The following is a 23313-nucleotide window of genomic DNA, read 5'->3' on the forward strand; positions in this document are numbered from 1 at the left end:
CATATTCCTGTGTGCTGCCTGCCTGCTCTGTAATGGCTCTTGCATTGGGGGGGGGGGGAGGGGGGGGAAGGGGTAGGGGAGCTGTTGTCCATTTACTTGAGCAAAGATTGCTATTGAATGAAACCTTTAATGGGGTGTTTATGCTCCCACTCAGCTAAGAGCTCCACTTGTGGCAGAGTAGTGTTTCCCTCCACCTTGACAGCTATTAGAGAATCGATAGAGGTAATCCCTTGACTGGCTGTCAGCACCCTCCAGCTGTGGGGCTACCCTGGGCTCACTTGTGGGAAAGCAAAACTCTGGAGAGCAGGCTGACACCACATCCCCACCACCACTGTGCTGGGTCAGTGTCCCCCAGACCATGCAAGGCCAAGAGGGAATGCCACCAACTTCACCTGGGTTAAGAAAAGGATGGATTTGAGCATTTCTCCCTAAGAAGAAGGGGCTCCACAGATTGATTTGACTTCAGGGATTACCTGTGAATTGCATTTTTGGCCAGTAGAACCCAAGAATTCATCCTTTCCCCCTTTCTTGATAGACAAAGGACATTTTCTCTGCTACTGCATTTCTGTTAGTGACCAAGGTGTCTCCTACTGGCATTCTCACACTAAGGCATGCAACAGTGCTATTGCTGGGTTAACCAGAAGTCAGTCCTGTGAATTTAAGCCTTGTTTGTCATTGCTGCAATGCAGCTAAACTGTGATTTCCAGAACAACCCCTACAGCAAGAGCTGCTGCAGAATGACCAGCTGGGGATGGAGATGGAGCAGAGCTGCTTGGGTTCTGCTGTAGGAGAGGCAGAGATGCAGTGATACTCTCTTCTGGTGCCCCCACGTACCCCCAGCTGCCAACACCCCACCCACAAGTGGGACTGGCTTTTCAGAAAAAGTGGCATTCACTGGTAGACATTAAGCCTTTTTAAAATGAGTTAAACACCATAAAAACAGAGCCAGATGCTGGTCCCACTGAAGATCTGGGTGTATTCTACATGAGGTCAGAAAAGAAGGAAAGCAGAGATTAAAACCCACATCTCCTGATACCCTTCATATGCCCAAGGACCTTACACTATGTGCGTTAGGGAAAGCCAGAAAAGAGAAGATGCAATGGGATATGTGTGCGTGTGGAAAGAAAGGCAAATTAATGTGAATGTGTCCATAGGGGTGAAACAAACACCAGAGCTTGCTGCAGAGGCATGTAGGAGACTGGGGACCCAGAGAAATGGCTTTCTGAAGGAAAGGACAGCCAGTCAGGGCTTCCCTGGTGAATGATCTCTCCTGTTTAATGGACAGTTGGGCACTAATCAATAGCTGTGTTTGTGGCATTATCTTAAACTCACTAAGCTCCTTGCTTTCCCCTTCCCTCAGTGGTTAACTACCTCCCTCTTCCTCGAATCCCCGGGAGTGCAGCAGGGACAGGGGTTGGGGTGGCAGAGGGATGGGGACCAGGTGTTTGTAGAGCTGGGTGATGCAGGAGATGCAGGGAGATGCCGGAGGCAGCAGATGTCAGTGGCCAGGCCTTTTGTTCCCTCTAACTCCCCAGCCTGAGCTCTGGGACCACCCTTTTGTTTTTGTCTTGCCATTGTCATTCACCAAGGAGGAGCTTTTCAGGAGTTAGCCTCACAGAGACTCATCTCTCTCCCCAGCACCGCAATCAAACAGCGACTGCCCTCACCCTCTGGTTTCTATTTAGACCACTCTCCACATTTAAAAAACCCTGACACAGTTAATGCAAAGAATTCAAAGTCAGCTAGTGTCTTACAGGACTGCTTTGTCCCAACAGACTTGACTTGCTGCTCCCCTTGCAGCACCATTTTTAATCCTAGTTAGGGGAAAGAAGAGCTAGGGTGCACCGCCAGGTAGTCTCTACAATCCTTTGCCATGGGAAATGCATTGAGAATTGAGCCCTCAGCCAGGGAAGCCAAGCTACAGCCAGTTTAAGCCAAACTGAGTGAGTAATATGGGTACCTATTGCACTTTGTTACTACAGTCAGTGTCATGGGAAATAAGTGGCCCATAGCTGATGATACTAAGAAATGCAAGAGGTGGATCTAGTACAGCATGCAGAAAGCTGCAGGGATAGCCTGCTTTCTGCATCCTCAGCTCAGAAATGACCAGCAGGACCATTATTGCGTATCATGGTGTCTGCTCAGGAGGAAGCTACAGCTGGGGCTTCCCAGCAGGACTGAGCCCTTAGTGTTGACTTGGTCACAAATATTCTCCCTTTAGTGGAACTTGAAGTGCAGGCTCCTTAATGCACATGGCCTCCTCTGCTGTTCAGTCGCCCTGGGCACATGCCTGACGGTAAAGTGCAGTGTGCACACACACACCCCCCCCTCCCCCCATCTCCTCTATTTTCTGTTTGTGAGTAAATACCTGAAACCCTGCTCCTGGCTGAGCTGCTCATTCATGAGGCTGCTGTCAGCAGGGCCACAGAAGTGCAAGCAAATGTGCAAATCCCCGGAGGAAAACCTCAGTTTATGGGCACACTCAGGGTTCGTGCACTCCACAGGAGCATTCCTTAATCTAAATCTAAGCTCTCCTAAACCCTGCCCAGCAAGGACAGCAATATGCTTTCACTGACAATAGCTGCATTTTCCTCGCAGGAGACTAAAGCCTGCTGCAGGCTGGCAGGAGAGCTCAGCCTACCCACCTCCTGCTTCCTGCTGCTAAATTTCTCCCCACCCCGCTGTGTAGTGTGCTGCTGGCCAAGTACCACCCCCAGGGCCCCCCAGCACAGCTGGGACTCTCTATTCAGAAGGGAGAGGACGGTGCTATAGGGTAGTTAAATGCTACAGGGTAGTTAAATGCCTTTTTTAGTGCTCAATCCGGATCCATCATCTTGTTTGCAAGTGGGAGTGAACTCCATCCAGAGCTGAATGGCTTCAGCTTCCATGAACTATTGGGACACTTAAGGCCCAATCCATCAAGACACTGGGTGCCTTTGACTTCTAATGCAGTCAGCTGCTACACAGCAGGACAAGGGCTAGAATTCCCACTAAGAGACAGTTTGACTCTGTAATGACTTACAAATGACGCATAAAACACCCTTCATCCTTTTGCTACTACCTCAAATACACAACTTCAATACATGTGGCAGGAAACAACCTGTAGCCCACCGATGTATGCTATAGCTTCCAATAATTTATTTTCAACTTTTGCATAAATGTAATTGTAATAATCTTACCATCAAAATGTATATATACAGGTTTAATGTGCAAGATAACCGGTACCTTCAATCACACGTACAAGCGAAACCACGTACTCTTTTTTACAGACAACTCATCAAATACTGAAGAAGGGTACTAATATTCTAGTACAAGATATTTGGAGTTCTTCAAGTAGAAGTAAATGCACTACAGAAGATACACCACTTAAATAACCCTTATTTGCAAGGAACAAGGAAATTACCTGCTTGGGAAGCTAACACTGCATTTCATAGCACCTTGAAACCATTCCTTGTCCTCAATATTTTACTTACAAGTAAGTGGTTCTGGAAATATTTTAATATTTTTACCATGAAAACAATGAGGACAGAGAAACTCAAGGTACAATAAAAACTGCATAAAAATGAGTGCAAATCAATATATTTATAGATACATTATCTACACAGTACAATTAAATGTGCAGGTAACTTTTTTTCCTAGTTCTTTGCTGTATTCAAAGAGGTTGTTAAGGTTGGCACAAATAAATTTTCTCTCTTATGTGCAAAGTCCTTGTTAATCCTAGCAGATCTAGGATATTAAAAGGGAATCTCATTATCTCAGTAACATCAAACTACTTGTGTTAAATCAACCAACTCCAGCAAGGGCTTCCATTATCCCTCCTGGATGACACACAAAGTCCCATTGACACTGGGAGCCCCTCATGAATGTACAGCCCCCTGCCAATCATGCTGGCCACTCAGTGATAAAATAGACTTCAGCACTCTCTATACTCAGTGATTCTTCCAGCTTTTTGCTAAACCTCCATCGAGTTGATATTTCACATTGTCAGGGAATGCCATTTTGTTAAAGATTTTTAACAAAGGCCCACCTGGGCCCAGAATGCAACACCTCGAAGAAGGCCACTTGACTGCTTGTGACCCACCTGAGCACACACTGGTGGTTGGGACTATTGTCACATTTGGTCCTCTCGGCTGTGAGAAAGCAAAGCCAACCTGCACTGTCTCTGCTAACTGGCAGCTACTCATCACACCCTGCTCCTTTCCCACATGGCCGATCAGCTTCCTCTAGAAGAGATGGTCTCAGTGCTCTGGAGCTCCCAGTGTCCAGGCAGCTGAATGAAGGAATTAAATACCCCTAATATTGGTGCAGTAGTCAGTGTCTTTGAAGCAGTTCACATTTAGATAGAGCAACATTAAAAGACTTAAAGGTTAAGGTGAAGTAGACCCCATACTTGGTCATGCATCCTAACAAACAAAGAGGTTAAGTTTTCTTTGTAAAATGCACTTGTGTCCCTCACACAAGTTTTGGTATGCACTGCACCAGGCAGTCCACAGACGTGGTACATTAAGGGACATGGAAACACTCTTCACAGTGGTATTTGTGCACAAAAGGTTCATGGGAGGTGAAATTCCTCGTAACTGTGTTTCCCTGTTGAGAAAATTAGTGTATGGAAGGAGAGAAGGGGAAAGGTGGGGTAGCACATCTTGGACTTTACCCCAGTCCAGGGTGGCATCAGTGTACCCAGATAAGAAATTATGCCCAGGGTCCAGAGGACTGGATGTACCCAAAGAGTCACTGTGAGGGTAAATGTCACCTCTTGCAATGTGCACAAAACTATGAACAAACACATGCACATAGACAGATACACACATAAGCTGGCCCAAGACATGTCCGCAGGGTTCTTGACTAATAAGCGTCATGCATCTTCAGGTGGACTTGGTAATCCTCCTGCTCCAGGAAGTGCTTGCCGCACATGGAGCAAGTGCACTCCTCCTTGCTGTGCATGCGCCTCACATGGCTGTCGTGGGCCGCGTGTGAGGCAAAGACTTTGCCGCAGTACTTGCACTTGAAGGGCTTCTCCCCTGAGTGCTGTCGGATGTGAGTGCGCAGGATGCTGGATGCTGTGAATGCCTGAAAAGGTAAGGAGTTGAAAGTTATCCATTTTCACATATGTATTTCCCAGGTTCAGCTAATCCAGGCCCATCAGAAGCACTGCACTCTGAAATTAAGTCCTCAAATAACATTCTCAGATAACTTAAGGGAAAAAACCCAACCTCACAGCAACAAGGAACCAGAAGCCAACAGCTATCGCTATATAGATGTGGCTGAGTCCATGGGATTAGATGAATCTCAGGGACAGATTTCTGACCAGACGCACCAGTATCTTCTACATGTCAAGGGGTAAGAAGTCAATACTGTCCTAATTAGGTTTGCAGCTCCTTTATGTTTGGGTAACATAATGCGGCTTTTCCTTTCAGTTTTTATTTTCAAAGTCAGATCCGTATTCATGTACTTGGAGATTCAGGTGCCAGAATTCATTCATGCAATTCAGCATCCATCTTTTGAGGTTTTATTTTCCCCACTCCATCATACTCTGCTCTTCCTTCGCTCAGACCTTCCAGCCTGGTTCCCCACACACACCTGAGGAGCAAAGTGTGCACAACCACACTCTGTTCCCCTTGTAAAGGCTCGTTCTCTATTTGCGGAGAAAACCCTCTCACCAAGACTGGAGCAGGAATACTGCAATGTTTTGAGTGTTTCCCCCTTTTTCCCCCCAAGAGAGACACTTTTAGGCCCCTCACTATCTTCAGACCACACAAAATAGATCCTCCTTAGTACCATTACGTTGCTGAACCATCACAAGTTTTCACAGCGTAGAGCAATCATGTCAGATACTGTTTCACTAAGAACCTTAGAGCCCAAATAGATCTGTGATTCCTATATAAACGTCCCTGGAGGTGTATATTCAGAGGGCCAAGGTGTGCTTAAGGGCCAGAATGGTGATATTTGCCTCAGAATTTTGCTTTAATCATGATGTCGCCCAGATAATGAGTAATGAGTCCAGGAAAGCAAAGCGGTGCTGGAGTACAGCCATCATTAGAGGTAAAAGAGGCAAAGAGGAATCATGACTGCATAGGAGGCACAGATGAGGATGCTTTAAAATAGCGCCTGCCTTCCCAGTCACAGAAATGATGGCTATGTCCCAGGATAGCTGCAGCATCCTGCAGCCGTAGGGCTAAAGGTTTAACCTGATCCAATCTGCAACAGTCCTACCAAAATGGCTGCGTGCTGGTCAAGGGTCCCATGTGTCTTAAGGGGTCTGTTCAGAGAGCAATCTGTAAAGCTTTGCCACCTCTCCCTGTGATCAGAAGATTAAAGGATGACATTTCATCTTAAACTCTGCCTACAAGTGTTTAGGGTGTCTGGGAGAGAAAGAAATGCAATAGCTAAAGGGATCTTCTTTAAGTACAGGACACTTCTGGTCTGTGTTAGTCCAGCCAGTCATTAACAAAACTTCTCTTTCTCCAAAATCAGGAGGACCTTGCTACATGACAACAGTGCTTCTGCATTGCATGGACACTCCCTTAGCACCTGGAGCCCTATCGATTTTCACCCAGCAGCAGCATGTATGTTCATCCACCTTCTGTCTGCTGGGAAAGCTGTCACTGCTCTCAGTGGAAGAGCTCATCTGAATCATCCCTTCTGTGAGCATCACAGCTAGGCACATTTTTGATCAGTGCTGTATGACTTTACTCATGTCCTTTTTTAGATGAAACCTCCATGTCCAGTTGCACATCAATGGCCCTGTTACTTCAAGCATGTGCAAAGTTGTATCATGCAGGTTCAGTGTATGGGCCAGATCTATTCACTGCACTTCAGAAACAATGCCAGTAATATCAAAACCTACCTATCTGATGAATATTGCACCGTATGCCTTGGATGGCAATTGAAATGCTCTCAAGCTTTCCTAGATCCTTTCCCACAGCAATTCTCTCAGCTAGAATGAAACACAAATTCCACAACAGAAGGAGACCAGAACATGTTTCTTCAGTCTTAGCCAGCCCTGTCACTTCAACTCACAACTGTGCCCAGAATATAGTCAACTTAGCTGGTTATCAACTTAAATAGAAGACATTTTCTTGAAAGAAAACCGAAAATAAGCAGAAAAAAAAAAAAGTAAAAAATGAAACTGAGCATGGAAAAAGTCACCTGCCTTCAGGTCCAGTGTGATGCTAAACAAGGCAGGGGACAGAGGGATGCAGCAGAGCACAGATGGGGCTTTGCCTTACCTTGTTGCAGTACACACATTTGTAGGGGCGCTCCCCAGAGTGAACCCTCATGTGTTTGCTCAGGCTGGAGGACTGAGAAAAGCTCTTTCCACACTCTGAGCACTGGGAAATCAAAAATGAATAATGTTAAAAGGAAGCACAAACCAGCATAGTTCAAAAGAAAAAATAGGTATACAGAGTATGTGCATGTATTTTCCTATATATTTTTATATATATTTATCTGTATACTTATATCCATGTATTTATGTATATACACACACTAGTAATTTAAGCAGTAACAATTTCAAATAAAGTCAGAGTTTTTATCTGGTTTTAAGAACTTTTTTTTTTAAAAAAAAAAGGAAAATCATGAAAAATGTCAAAGCTTGTTTGTGTTGTTAAAATGGTTTCATTTAAAATCATGCTTCAGAACACAAACAGACAATACTGACTTTTAGTAACCAAAGTTGAACATTTCTGTAAAATCACTTTCTTCGGAATGTAAATCAAGTTCCATCTGTTAATTTTAATCTAAAAATATTGAAGTAATCTTATAACAAATCTTAAAATTAAAAATAAATCTTAAAACAATCACCATTTGTTTTTCAGAAATGGGGAGTCAGTCACACACTTAAGCCTACAGCTTGACCTGTCAGAAGTGCCTCTTGGCAGGAGTGAAACAAGTAACATCCTCAAGCTGCTGCCCAGCAGCCAGCAGGACAAAACCAATTCACAAGAGTCACTTGAGAGACTTGCACTGATTCAGTGCAATTTATAAGATCCCCAAACCAATTTCTCCCTACAATAATTGGAAAGAAATTATCTTTCAGAAGTTCAAAGTAAACTAAGCCATGACTGATCTTGAAAAAGGGTGTTTATTTTTTACTGACATATTTTCCATCTTTGCTTTTTGAGTTCATCATTCTCATATAAATGTGATATATTCAGAGTAAGTTTTATCTTACTGCCGTTCTAAAGTATTTCTGTCATACGCATTTCAAAACAAATGCTCTAGGAAATTTACATTATTGCAGGATTATCTATAAAATAGGTATTTTGAGGATTTTTTCAGGCCCAATATAACTGTGCCATTTCAAGCACTGGAACGTGATGTTCCCAAACCTTCAGGAAGTCTGGTTGTCTACCTCGAGAGATCATAGAGAAAACTGATGCTATAAAGAGGTGTTTGGTGCGGATGAGGAAAGTATCTCAGCAATTACTTGTTACCATCAATTGAAAACCTGATCCATTGACTGTAAACCTTTTAGCTCCTGTTTTGTTTAACAGACACAGATGTCTCAGTTCTCAGGCTGAAGGGAGGGAATGAGGGATAAGAGACACCATCTCCTCAGATCCAGGACAAGTGGAGTACCTTCAAACACAAGTCAGCGCCCACACAGTATCAGAAAAGTAGCAAAACCCACAGCAAACATCCAAAGAGCTCAGAAGAAATAATAGTTTCTTTTCAAGGTCTCACTGGGACCGTGAGGTTAATTTTTCCAATGTAAATCCATTAAATTTCTTTAACCAAGCTCCGCTGCACAAGACAGACTCCTCCTGCAGAGGCAAAGCTGTACAGGCAGTACCAGAGAACTGCCAGGGCAACTGGAGGAGGGAGAACACCATCAGCATCCTGCCTCAGCCTTTAAAAAAGACTCCCAAGAAGAGCTGTGGAGTGACCCAGGGGCAGGCTCACCTTGTGAGGTCGGTGTCTTTCATGAACGTGGAGAACATGGATCCTCAGCCTGTCTCTTTTTTCAAAGGATCGGTTGCAGAGGTTACAAGGAAATTTGCGGTCCCCCTGGTCCACACAGCGGGTGTACTTGAGGTGCTTGTCCCGGTAGTACTTGTAGGCAAAAACCTTGCCGCAGCGGTCGCACTTAAAGCTTTCCCCGGCTTCTGTACGGGAGAAGGGAAAAGGCCACCTCTTCGTTACATTGCAGCACCAGAGGCTCCTCTCAAACCTGCTGCATTCAGAGAGCTGGTACTGGGTTGGGAATTGTAAGTCCCAACTTCAAATTACCAACTTATTGGGAGGACATTAAGGGCAAATGGATTCTGGCAAAACCATTAACAAAATACCCATCGGTTCTCACTGCTCCACTTGCCTATTACCTTTCTAACGGGGAGGGAGTAAACTGCAGCCCGCAGACTGGTAAAATCACTGGGTTTAGTTACCGACTACAGCAAGGACAGGGGTTCACCCTTGGTTCTCCCTAAACAGGGAGAGAATGTGAAAAAACAACTCAAAGTCGCATGCAAAAGCATCTCCCCACACAGAAACTGCCAGGTATCTCATACCATAAATTTTAGGTCCTGTCCCCAAAAGAAAAATAAACTTGCACGGTTTTTCTAGATAGTTTTAAAAATGCTGTCAGACAAAACCAAATTTATTTGGCTTTCTTTTGTATTTAACACTGTTCTCAACCACTGTATTTGGAACAACAGTTACAGGATATTTTTCAAACGCTTACGCATCCTTTTCTGCCTTTGTCAAAAGCAATTTTTGCTTAAGACTTAAAATGAAACGAACGATTTACCTGAACCAGGCATCTGAAGACAGCATTACCAAATTCCCGTGCCAATCTGGTTCTCTGCCTCACTGTGGCACCTCTCCCACTTCAGCCTGCCCTGTGCTGGCATACACCCGTTTTCCCTGTACATAAGCTTTGCTTATAAGAAGGGCATTTATTTTCTGCGCATTATAGGCAGAGTTATTCCGGGAATAAGCGTGTTTGACATTTGTTCTGCAAGCCATACCGGCATTATTGGATCTCAACGACGTCTGCCTGCCACATTTACTGAGTGTTAATTGAACGAAAAATATAATAAAAGCAGGCACGTGCAATCATAAGATAAAACAGAACCAAAACCGGACTGCCGCTCAAAAGTCCCTCTCGTCTCAACACGCATACCCCCTCCCCTTATGCGGAGCCCAGCCCCGCACCACCAGATGTTTTACAGCCGTCGGGCGAACAACTTCAGCTCACCGTGGAAACGCGAACGAGGAGACTTGCACCGAGCTGGCAGAAGCCCTCAGTGCGGTCCCCGGTGCAGAGGGGAAGCTGCTGCTCTGGGATACTGGGATTGCAGGGAAGGGAAGGGGCAGGCAGGGCCGGACACCCTGCCACTGGCTCACCGCAAGGACTGGGGATCGTTCTAAGTAAAACATAGATGGAAAAAGGTGGTGCCCGTGTTCCTTTACCTCCCTCCCTGCGAGCCTAACCCGGCCAGACGCAGGACCATGGGCATGAGGGGCTGGCAGGCTCACCTTCGGGGTCCTCCGGGTGCTTCTTCCTCTCCTCCCCGTCCTTCAGGCTGATCGGGATGCCCAGAAACTGCACGTAGCAATCTCCGTACCACACCAGCAGCTCCTGCTTCGGCAAGATTTCCTTGCAGCTCTCGTAGAATATTTGCCCCTCGCACTGGATAGCTGTCAAGTTCTGCTCCTCGGGGTACCTGGCACAGTTCACCAGAGACATCCAGCTGCCAGAGGCGCCTTTCCCGTCTATGAAGTGGCTCAGGCGATCGCATTCAAAGATCTGGAGAGAAGGGAGAACCCGATCAAGTTTGACCGATCCTTCCTTCCCGCACATGTCCCGCTCGCACCGATCCACCCCCCGCACCGGGCCGAGCCCCTCTCGCAGGCTAAGGGAGTGGGGCGGCCGAGCCCAGCGGTGCCTTCACTACCTCCCACATCAGCGAGTTGTCGTCGTAAATCTTCATCTCGCTGATGCTGACCACTTTGCCCCGGAAAGGGCCGAAGCGGACTCCTTTGGGGATGGGGTCCGTGCAGAAGACTCCGACCTGAAACAAGTCCCCGTACTCCACCTGCAGCACCGACAGCCCTGCGGGGAACAGGGCGGGCTGAGCGCGGCTTGGCAGCGGCTGGGCGCGGAGCGGGACGCGGGCAGCGCCGGGCCCCTACCTTCGGGCAGCTGCAGCGAGTCCCTGTCCAGCGGAGGGGCGTAGGAGGACTGCGCAGCACCTGCAGAGAAGGGGTCCGCAGCACCTGCAGAAGAGGGACCCCTTCAGCCGGCAGTGCAGGTGCAGCGGGGCAGGGGGAGCGGGTCCTGCTGGGCCCGACGGCGGCCGAAGCCCGAATCGCTCCCCGTTTTTCCCGGCGTGGGCTCATAATGCAAGAGAACTGCGGGGAAAGGAAGCTCGGCGATGCCCGGTGGGCATGGCTTCCGCGGGACCACCCGCACCCCACTCTGGGAACTGTCCCCAGACCCCACCGTACACCCGGCAGCAAGGAACGACCTTCCGCCCCGGTGCTCCTGGGTGCCCCTCCTGCCGCAGGCAGCCCCTTGCGCACAAGCCTGGGACCCCCTTACCCGTGTTAGCGGAGGGCAGCCGGGGCCCCGAGATGGCGTGGATGCTCCCGGCCAGCTGACTGCTCCGGAGCGCCCCGTACAGCACCGCGTTGAGCTCTTCCTCGGTGAAGTGGTACCTGTGGCTCTGTCCCTCTGGCGCTCCGGTCTCCGAGCTGCTGGCAGCCTTGTGCGGGGGGCTCAAGTAGAGCGGTGGTGGCGAGCCAGGGGCCCCTGCCACGACGAGCGAGTCTTCCCGGGGAGAGAAGGGGTCCTGCGGCTTGGCGTAGTGGGGCAAAGGGAGGCCGGGAAAGGGCTCGGCGGGCAGGGGGGGCTGCTGGCTCAGGAAAGTGGGGGCCCTGCTGAAGCTGTACTGGGGCAGAGGCGGGGAGGCGGGGAGCATCCCTCCCAGGGATTTTAGGGGCTGGAAGAAGTCGGGGGCCGCTTCGAAGTACGGGGCGGGAGGGTGGAAAGAGGGGTAGTAGGCAGTCCCGAGCGCGTCTCTGCAGTCTCCGGGGACAGGCTCGCCGGGCAGGTACAGAGCCATGTCGGGGCGGGCCTGAAAAGGAAGAAGGGAGGGAGCGAGCTGTCGGGAAGCGGAGGGGCAGACACCCGGAGGTGTCTGGGGGTCCCGTTGCGGGGTGGGATAGAGGCGCAGGAGCCACCACTCGCTACTGTCCGCCGTCCGGCGCCGTCGGGGCCAGCGGGCGGCCGCCGACTGCCCCCGCGGCTATATGCGCCGGGGAGGGGAGGGAGGATAAGGGGGGGGCAGGCTGGGACGGCCCACCCCGGGGGTCGCGCAGCCCTGGGAGTGGGCGAGGGGGGCTGCCCCGACCGGAGGCCCCTACTCCGGGGCGGAGTCGCGGCTTTTGCCGGAGCGGCCTGGCCGCCCCTCTCCACGTCCAGGCCAGCGGTGTCGGAGGGACGGGGTGGGGGGGGAATACCCAACCTCCTGAACCCATCTCCCCTGCCTCCTGCTCTGCCCCTGCCTCTCCAAGCCCAACCGCTGGGCCCGGCAGAGCGCCGGTGGCTCTGCCGCTCCCCAGAGCAGAAGGCCGGGGTGCCGGAGCGATGTTCTCTACGGGTAAACACCTACTGCCGGGGGTGAGCACCATACCTGGGGGCCGTCGTGCTCCCCAGCCGGACCCACGGCTCCGGCGCAGTGTCTCGGGGGTTCCAGGCGTAGGGTTTGGATATAGAGAATCAAAACTCATCTCCAAAATTCCAATGACGCAGCAGCACACCCTCAGCCACTGTAGGTTTCACAGGCATTGCTGAGGTGATTTTAGTTTACCTTGGGGCTGCCTGTTGGGTGCCTGGCAGGACATTGGGCTGTTGCTGGGGTTTCCCTGGCTCCACGACCAAGCCTAAACCAGGACCTGCTCAGAATGGGACCAGAGGAAGACATCTGGCCCTTGCCCCTGCAGAGGTGCTGGGTGATCCCCTTCTGGAGGGTTTCATCCTAGGTTTTGTGGGGTTTCTCCTCCTTCTAATCTCCCCTTCCTCCCACATGGCTACATGCTACAATTGCTATAACAAGGGGACTTGGAAGGAGCTACAGGATTCCAGGAGCCCAGGTGTGCACCTTATCATTGGAGGACGTCATCCCTGCTGGTGCAGGGAGATGGAGAAATCTGCAGTCCAGGACAAAACCCCATGGAGGGTGGATTACTGCAGAGCCTCTTCCTGGGTGACACTGAACATACAGTCATGGAGAAAAGGGCCAGCATGGGTTGTGCTGCACTGTAGAGAGCTTGGGGACTTGCACCCATGGGTCCGTCTCGGAGCAAAGCAACATAGGACTTCCTGGGGCACAGCACAGCACAAGACAAACTGCACCAGACACAGCTGGAGAGGGGAACAAACGCAGCCAGACCCTACTCCTGGAGGTTTATATGCCATTTGAGTGGTTATGGTTTAACCTTAGCCAGCAGCTGAGCCCACACAGCCACTCACTCCTTGCCCCTGCATTGAGATGAGGGAGAAAATTGAAGAGTGAAAGTGAGATTGAGATAAAGACAATTTAATAGGCAAAGCAAAAGCTATGTGTGCAAGCAGAGAAAACACGCAATTCACTCACCACTTCCCATCAAGGCATGTGTTCAGCCATCTCCAGGAAAGCAGGACTCCATCACATGTAATGGTTACTTGGGAAAACAAAAGCCATCACTCTGAATGTTCCCCTGCTTTCTTATTCTTCCCACAGTTTTATAAATGTGTCCCCCCCCCTTTTTCTTCTTCCCTTAGCTTTACATGCTGTGCACAACATCATCTGGTATGGAATATCCTTGTAGCCAGCTGGGGTCAGCTGTTCCAGCTGTGTCCCCTCCCAACTCCTTGTGCACCCCCAGCCTACTTGCTAGTGGGGTGGTGTGAGGAGCAGAAAAGGCCTCCACTCTGTGCAAGCACTGAATTATCAACACCATTTTCAGCACAAATGCAAACCCTAGCCCCAGACCAGTTACCGAACTCTATCTCAGCCAGAAGCAGCACAGGTGTGCTATAAAAATTTATTTATGTAGCTCCATGTGATCCTCTGTAAGACATTGCCTTCATCCCAAAGAAGGGGTATATTAGGAATCACTTGAAGCACCCCCAGTCAGAGACTGTGGCTCCAGACAAAGTCACTGGCTGCACTTGACCAGAGGTGAAGCCTTCCAGCAGTCCTTATTTCTTATCTGGCCTGAGTGAAGTGCTCTGAAACAAGAGTTTAAGAATCACTGGCTGCCCTCAGGGAATGAGGGTGTTCAGAGCACAGGACCTCAAGCATTGTAATTCCTCCTACCAAAAACTTCGACTTGGAACCTCCCCTTACTTGTTTTTAATCAGGACATAAACACTGAGGCAGCAACACAAACACACAAACACTATTGAGGGGGATGCAGAACTCATTCAGGCTCTCCTGTCTCCAAAGACCCCTTCTACAGTGAGCCCAGGACAGCTGTGTCCCCAAACCTTTATACATTTGTGTACTTTGCATTAAATGTACTAGTCTAATTCTCCTGCCTACAAACTCATTCTCTATCCTAGCCCAAGGCAAAAGTGCAGACTACACCAGGGACAGCCAATACACACACAAGGCTCAGGGAGAAGGTAGGAATACAGCCTTCTGAAACTTGCTTGAGATAGTCCCTTTGGCTTCATTTTTTGTTACCTGTTTAATTTTTTACTTTCTCTGTGTTGTTCCAAACCTGTTACTTGCAAGACAGAATTGATGCTCTATTGCTTTAGTAAATAGTTTCAGGCAAGCAGTTTAGTATGGCTTTAGTGGTGCAGCATCAGTAGTATAAAAGTAGTACCAGCATTAATCAGATTTACAGGAATAAGCCTTTGAGCTCTGATTGCACAGCAATGTTTGAATTACCCTTAGAAATTAAGTTTTGCCAGATAATCTGGAATCCTTTGGCTACCCCATGTCCAGATATCACAGCACAGGATGAGGAAAAGCAGCTTGTGAAGGAAACATGCTCGTGTTTCATTCAAAGAAATCACTGCACAGTGTGTACTGTAAAGTAAAGCACAAATCATTATCGGTGCTGGGAGCACATGGGGTCTCAAACCTCCGTACATTTGTCCAAAGAACAGTAAATCTTAGGGATTCTTTTATACCTGCTTTTCATCTTGATATAATTTTATCTAAAGCATACATTCATACAATTTGGTAAGTTACATAACTTGTGGTTTTCTTCTCCTATTGCACACTTTGTTAGGGCTAAAATGATAGTCCATAGATTAGTATTAATCAGGAGTCTTACAGCTGTTTACCTTTTAGCTTAATGTTATTAACTGCTAATACCTGTGAGCTACTCGTTCAACTTATTATCATATTTTGCCATTAGGGATGTCCCTGCTTATAAGCAGATGTAAGCAGATGAAAGGCTGCCTATGTACCTGAGTTCTAACTTATTGTATATCAGGCCCCAGCAGGAGGGCAGGTCCTTACTTGCAGATGGGTTTCTATTAAGCATGTGCAGTAGTGTTTTTAATGCTGAGTCATACTCAGGCTAAATAGCAAAGTTATGTCAACAAAGGCCTAATGACTTGGTGCTAACTGGTGATTCAGAAGAGATGAAGACAAACAAATACAAGGTGAGATTTTTTAATTCTCCCCATTAGTTAAATTGAAGACATGCCCCAAAACTAAAACACTCTTGTTTTTTAGAAGCCTGATAACACATAGTCCAGGATAAGAGAAGGGCTTCAGGCACTGTTGTCACTGTATTACAGATAATCTTTAGAGGCTTTCATCCCCTAAGATGTTAAAGGCATTTATTGCACTAAAAAAGTCTCAATCCTCGGGGAGAGATGTGGGGTGGGAGGAGCAGGACAGCTGTGCAGTGCCACCCCTAACAGACAGGCCAGCCCCAGCCACAGGGATGCTCCTGCATTTTCATGTGAACGACTGGGAATTCATCTGCCCAAACAAGCCAGGGGTTGGTTTTGCTCCGTGTGACAGGGGAGCAGCTCTATAGAAATAAAGTCAGCTCAGAGGTGCTAGCCCTGATGTGTTTCCAGCCTGGCCAGGGAGAGCCTGCCTCTTCTGCCTGTGGATAAAAGGGGCAAGCAGAAATGCAGATTCACTTTGAGGGGAAATCTCTGGCTCACACACACTCTACTTGATCTGTTTGTTCCCCCTCCCTGAGAGTGTCTCAGACTTCTGGTTTGGGATTCTGTTTTTCTTTTGTGGCCTCCTCAGACCAATCAAGAAATGCATCCCACTAAAATTGGAGCACCTTAGGTCCTCTGGACTCCAGGGCATTCCTTAAGCTTAATGCCTTCAATACAATCAACCATGTTTTTTTCTTGGTCATAACATCTGGCAAGAGCCCACCATGCTGGCCAAAGTCAGGGTCATTAGCAGCAGTAACAAAGAAGGCTCAGACTGGGACCAAAGACAGAGAAGGGTTAATGGGGTCTGCCACACCACCCAAGACTTTAACTGCTGGGGTGTTTTCTTTCACTGCTGAGACATGTCCCAAGAGTCTGTCCTTACCTGGCACGGACCTCAATGCCCAGCTCTGAAGGACCACCATTCACACAGGTTCATTCGCACTGTAATTCCAACCTGGACCTTTCCTGACATACCTCTCCTAGGGACTTTATCAATCTGAGATCATTCTTCCCTCTTAGCTGTCTAGAGTGGGAATTCTCAGTGGGACTCTGGACTGATCTGTATCAAAAGCTGTGATCCAGCAGCTCCTGTACACTGCAGGAGCCAACAGACAACCCTTGGCTGAAGCCCCAGCAAGGAATTTCTGAAAGGTAGGAGGAAACAAAGTCACCTATACCTGTATGCCTATTACACCTACACCTGCATGCCTGTTACACCTGCAAGGCCACAGGATTGCTCAAGGCCGCTCTGGGTTCTGCTTTCTTCAGTGCAAAACCTTACTTTTTGTGAAGGCTGCACTGTGATTATTGTTTCAGGAAACAGGTTGGGAGTTCAGTCAAGAGGCCTACTCAGGTTCTACTTAGCTACACTTTACAGCCCAAAAGCCAAGGCAGAGGGCAGATACCCCTGGCAGCATTCTTCCCTTGCCATAGCCTGAGCCCAAGTGCAGAGTGACATGCAGCCCTCCTCCCACACAGGGTACAACACATGAAGAACCATGATAAGCAGCGAGCAACAAGCTGGGGAATAATTCAAAGGCTCCGGGCATCCCTGCTCCATCCCTGTGAAAAGTCTGGTCTCCGAGACTTTTCATGGTGAACATAGGGATTACCATAAGAAGGACCTGTCACTTTTTGTCTCTTTTGTTGTGACATCAGGTTAGAACAACATGTCTGTGTCACGTGCATTGGCCTTTGTCAACAAAGCTTGATCCAGAAGGGAAAGGCAGCACTTTTCTTTCACTCAGTTACCTCAGAGGTCATCATTAACTCATCCTATTTTGAATGATGCCAGGACTTTTAGCTAAAACTATTGTAAAGAATTTTAATTTCTTTTCAACATGAATAAATTATAAAGGGATAATTGTGCCTAAAGATAAAGTTCCAATAGGAAACATTTTTTTGTCTTAGGATAAAGATGCTTTCTCTACTTGTTTCTGACTTCACATTGGGAAGAAACCTCCTCCTTCCTTGCTTTCCTTAACATGGAAGTATTTTCCTCCCGTCCAAGGATCACCACAATTTTGCCAAAGTCGAACTGTAGGATAACAGAATCACAGAATCATAGAATAGATATGATTGGAGAGGACCTCAAGATCATCTAGTTCCAACCCCCTGCCATGGGCAGGGACACCTCACACTAAACCATCTCACCCAAGGATCTGTCCAACCTGCCCTTGAACACTGCCAGGGATGGAGCACTCACAACCTCCCTCGGCAACCAATTCCAGTGTCTCACCACCCTCACAGTAAAGAACTTCCTCCTTATATCCTATCTAACCTTCCCCCGTTTAAGCTTTAACCCATTACCCCTTGTCCTATCACTACAGTCCCTAATGAAGAGTCCCTCCCCAGCATCCCTATAGGCCCCCTTCAGATACTGGAAAAGGCTGCTATGAGGTCTCCATGCAGCCTTCTCTTCTCCAGGCTGAACAGCCCCAGCTTTCTCAGCCTGTCTTCATATGGGAGGTGTTCCAGTCCCCTGATCATCCTCGTGGCCCTCCTCTGGACTTGTTCCAGCAGTTCCATGTCCTTTTTATGTTGAGGACACCAGAACTGCACACAATACTCCAGGTGAGGTCTCACAAGAGCAGAGTAGAGGGGCAGGATCACCTCTTTCGACCTGTTGGTCATGCTCCTTTTGATGCAGCCCAGGATACGGTTGGCTTTCTGGGCTGCGAGCGCACACTAAAGCAGGCTCATGTTCATTTTCTCATTGACCAACACCCCCAAGTCCTCCTCCGCAGGGCTGCTCTCAATCTCCTCTCTGCCCAACCTGTAGCTGTGCCTGGGATTGCTCCAACCCAGCTGTAGGACCTTGCACTTGGCATGGTTAAGCCTTGTTTTTGTAGCAATAGTGAATAGTGAAAGATTAACAGTAGTTGGAGGTGTTCAAAATAACTCTATCTTCTGAAATTTTTAATATGAATAGCTTTTCTCCCATATCCATTTCCCGGAGAGAGCAGAAGATCATTCTGATAAACAGGCATTCTTGTAGCAGCTTTTAGTTTTATTTCTTTTTTTAAATTGACCAATCAAACATTCCCAAGTATTTAAATCAACCATTTGGCATAGCAAGGGGAACCAGCCCTTAACTCTACTCAGTCCTGCTTCATACCACCTGAGGTCTGCCTCTGTTGAAACCATCAAGACAGACACCCATTTTGCCCTACAATATAAAAAAAGTACTCTTAATAAACTGTTAACCTATGTGACAAACACTACATATATAGCTCCATAAAGATAAAAGGACTTGAGAGTAACAACTAGTTGGAATATATAAAAGCCTTCAACACAGAAAGCCCGCTGGCTTTTTAAAACCTGCCTATTCATCTATCCTCTAGTGCTTTAGCAGTAAATCTTAGACCCTTCTAGGAATAAAAGAAGACACAACAGAAACACGTTGAAATCTCTAAAGCCATGTAAAACCCGAAGGCATTAAAATTTATTAAATGATGCAATAACAACAGAATTCTTTATTTACAATAGCATTATTTAACATCAAATAAGCAAATAGCATCAGCAAAGCAATATTAACTTGCATAAATGTATTTAAAATTTCTCTGAATATATCTACCTTTGCATAAACTGCTCACACTAGAAATACAAACATCAATGCAGGTGAACAAAGTGATGTTCAGAGTCAACTCCGTTTTGAAAATAAATCACAACCTGAAACACTGTAAGCTTTCTCCTGAAGAACCATAGTTTATATATTGCTTAATTTTACCCTTGTATAATCTTTTCATATACACACATCTCAGATGCAACTTCATGATGAACTGTACAAATAAAACCCACAAATGACATAAAGGGAAAAAAAATTAAATGACAGTAAATGTTTGAAGAAATGTGTCCATCATCTCTATTGAACAACAGAAAGATTAAGTGATGATGCACTTATTCCAAAATTGTACACAATTCACTATACAAATATAATACATCAGACAGCTATGTAGGAATATACAAGACTTAAAAACAGATCTAAGGCATTATGCTAGATTTTAGCATTTTGAGGTTCTTGCACATAGCTTTTACCTGTAGTAAGAAACTGAAAAGATTTTGTTTTAGTCTACAAAGAAACACCAGGGAGAAAATTCTAATTAAAATCAAAGCCACTACAGTAAATTTTCTTTTGTGCAGAGAATGCTTTTGCTCTTAGGCAGCATACTACCATACAAATACTAGAAAACTTTTAAATTCACACCAACAATTAATGGCTTAAGTTGCATTTCAAAACTGATTGTGTATCTTTGGGTTCTGCAAGTGGAGCTGTGCCACCCATTTCATCTGTTAAGCCCATATGAATTCCGCTTTTAAACAAAGATTAAAAAATGTATTGTATAAACTGCAAAAAACATTGCTTTTAATTAATACAGGCCCAAAGGGATACCGGTGTGGGACAATATTTTAAGATTGAGTACAAATTAATTCATTGTAGCAAAACAGCTCACTTCACTTTTTAAACTTACCACATTACATGAACACTTAAACAGGTCATACGACCGTGTATATATGCTTATTTTTCACATTATGCGCCTTTCACATTTAGTAATGTAAGTAGAACACTGATTAATTGTTCCGTTAAACAAAATCCAAGTACTTTCTCCGACAAGTTTACTGTATACAGGATGAAAAATACTGATAATGAAGGGAATTGATTTGGCTTTTTTGTTTCTATAGTGATCAATATGATCAGAAGATTCCTTCACTCACTTTTTCTTTCATTAGTTAGAAGATGACTAAAGTCACGATGAACCCAAACGGAGCCAAAGTGATAGGTACAATCTCCTTTCTTTCAAAATGGCAATGGATGATGAAGTATCATAGTTACTACAGATGATCAGGGTTTGCAGGTCTGTTGTGAAACGGGACAAATTCTAACTATTTTCTCCACTGTGAAAAAGAATAATCTATCTGCAGAGGTTACGGTTAAGAACTGAAAAAGAATGGAGTAAACCAAAATGATTTTAAAACTCATTTACACTTTGTGGTGCATAAAGTTAATTCCTTCAGATTTATAAATTTCTTATATAAATATTTTTCTGTCAGATATATAATGCAAGTTGAACACAGATGTCGTTGTAGCAATGAGGCTGTGGAGCTCAGAACTGACAGCTATTTTGGGTTCCCATCAGCAGGTAAGAGGATGGCTCAGCTGACTAAATATTCTGCTTAGGTTTGGTAACAGAATGGTGACAGCTGAAAAATGTTGTTTCTCCAGAGTGATGGCACTGCCTTCCTTAGGGACAAACCCAACTGTACATTTCCTGGGCTTTCACCAAAAGCCTTCTACAGAAGCAGCCTATTTCAAACCACTTTTATCGTGTTTTCCTCAGCCTTAATAAGAGGAGAGCTGCTATTTAATTTGAACTCCCATCTGAAAACCACAACAAATTAAATGGCAACAGAACAAACCTTTCAGTCCCCAAAGGCATGGCTGAGGAGATATTATAAAATGCACTGCATTTTACCTGACATCAAAAAAATTGCGTTCAGGTTAGAAAGTTTGTAGATTAGGGGTCAGCGGGAAAAAAACAGACGTCAAAAACATCAATTTCTTAATATTTCAAGTCCTCAGAAACTGATATTGGTTTAGTAAAAGATTATTCCAACCACAGTGGGCAAGAAAAAACCCACCCCCTAACAGTGGCCTGCTTAGTAACAGTTAAGTTTTACTAAGATTTGTTACGAAAGGATATAAACATACAAAAATCAAGAATTGGTTCCTACAGTGGCTGCATATAATATAGGTTAGTTAAATGACATTATGAGCAGAATCACAAGGTTTAGAAAATGAGAAGTCTCAAGCCTACAAATTAGGTCTAATCAAGGCATTGTGATCCTTTACAAAACACTTTTTCAGGAGACACACACGGCTAAGAAGATATCTAATTTAATACTGAAGTACCTCATTTGGAATCAACTTCACAACATGTATATCTCACAAAAATTATACAAGTAAAACACGTAAGTTTTCAACTTAAATTATTGCTTGTTTACATATAAACTGGATTTTATGTACCTTACAAAACATCCTCGTAGTCCACACTGCTTTAAAATAATCAGAAACACACGATAGTGGTGAAGTCTGTAGTGATATATGCTATACGTATTACAGGAATTGAATTGTTATTTTCCCAGCTAAGGGGATGGGAACCAGAAATTATCATGCTTTAAAGCAGATATCTTGAGCTCTTTGATATTATGCACCATTTCTGCCACTACCATAATCAGTACATGCATTACCATTGAACTTTGCTGTTCAGCATCCAGTAACTGGCTGTCCAGATTGCTGGAAACACACCTCGGGAAATAAAGGAATAACCTGTTCTTTTACTCTATTAGGAAGAAAAGGAAGATGACAGAAGTCAGCAGAGCCAGGTGAAAAAAAAAAAATAATCGGGATTTGCTGATTGTTAGGAATTAAATAAGAAAGTAACCAACTTGTATTTTTGGATTCATGACTTGCATTATAAACATTACCACAAAACCCAACCGAAACGCCCCTTATAAACAGCCCTTTCACAGGGTAATTTTCATCTGTTTTACAACTTCAACCCCATTCAAAATTGGTCTGTATAGTTTTCTGCATCGGTTCATCTTCTCTGACTTGTCAGTGGAACCTGCTCATTGGAGATCTCTATATGTACCAGACGTTGCCTCTACACCCTCCTCCACGCCTCCTCTCTGCCCCAAAATGCAGGCCTTAGTCTAAAACACCAGTTTTCAGACGGAACTGAATCCTTTGCACCAGACTGAGTAAGCCAGGGAAAACAAAGCAAAAAAAAACCCCAAGGTCTAGAACTAAACAGAAACAGAACAAGAGCATGGTTGGTTTTCCTTAAATACATACATTTAAATACATTCAATCTGACATGGTTTATGAAAATTGCCTGTCAACATTTACTTCGCAGGAGAGATCTAAGTTGCACTAAGGTGAATGCAGTGAACAGACTGAGCAACTGTCTGTACGCTAGCTTCAGACTGTCAAAGAGGCTGCTCTTCGGCAACAACCACCCTGGCTCCCCTTGGGAAGGTAGGGCTGAGTCCTGTTGGCAGCAGGCAGCTGCCTCTGGTGCTGGCAGCTCAGTTGGGTCACAACAAACAGACGCAGCTCTTCAAACCGGTAAGGATTTGGGGCCGTAAGCCCAGTCAGCTGAAGAAAGGAGCAACCAAACCACCCTCAGGGTCAGCAATATTTCTGCAAAAAAAGAGAAATTGGAGAAAAACAAATAAATTTTTCCTTCTGGGATAGTGAAGCTGGATAGGTCAACGAGAGCTGGATGCTGGATTGCAGCAGCCACCATCAACCATACATTGGTGTATTACTTTAAACCTGAAATTTAATTGGAATTTATAAAGCTAGATTATTCTTTCTGCACACTGTTACAACTGAACTGTGATTTAATTCCAGGGATATCAGTGGGAGGCTAATTTTGCTGCATTCTTAGGTCCTTAATTAATTCCAACTGTCGTGGATAACACCTTGGGTCATCTACCTTTGTAGACTCCGGCTAAAGCCACAGCAATATGGTTTAAGATTAATCTCAATCTTTGAGTATATGCAAAAGCGCTCTGTGTTACTGCTGTATCATCCTTACGGGAAACAACTACCTTGGTTCACTTTCACCTCCAAGGATCATAATAAAAAATGGAATAAAGAAGTAAGAAAAGCTGCA

The 23313-nt window shown here is 45.9% G+C and overlaps 2 protein-coding genes across 8 annotated transcripts in view; both read right to left on the minus strand.

Annotated features, from left to right (window-relative positions):
• Positions 1–4834: 4834 nt before the first annotated feature.
• PRDM14 (PR/SET domain 14) lies at positions 4835–12068 on the minus strand. Its single transcript, XM_065669144.1, has 7 exons — positions 11546–12068; positions 11137–11196; positions 10899–11056; positions 10480–10750; positions 8905–9107; positions 7230–7331; positions 4835–5070 (listed from the first exon to the last, which is right to left on the minus strand). The coding sequence occupies exons 1-7, from the start codon at positions 12066–12068 to the stop codon at positions 4846–4848; spliced, it is 1542 nt and encodes a 513-aa protein (XP_065525216.1). The 3' UTR covers positions 4835–4845.
• Positions 12069–18620: 6552 nt separating this feature from the next.
• Positions 18621–23313, minus strand: part of NCOA2 (nuclear receptor coactivator 2) — a 194269-nt gene continuing 189576 nt past the window's right edge. For all 7 annotated transcript variants that reach the window (XM_065668417.1, XM_065668416.1, XM_065668415.1 and 4 more), the window contains one exon: positions 18621–22835. In XM_065668417.1, coding sequence (XP_065524489.1) covers positions 22824–22835 — 12 coding nt within the window. In that variant the 3' untranslated portion in view covers positions 18621–22823. The remainder of the gene's footprint in view (positions 22836–23313) is intronic.

The sequence above is a fragment of the Lathamus discolor genome, chromosome 2 (genome assembly GCF_037157495.1).
Source record: "Lathamus discolor isolate bLatDis1 chromosome 2, bLatDis1.hap1, whole genome shotgun sequence".
In the NCBI taxonomy this organism is placed as follows: Eukaryota; Metazoa; Chordata; class Aves; order Psittaciformes; family Psittacidae; genus Lathamus; species Lathamus discolor.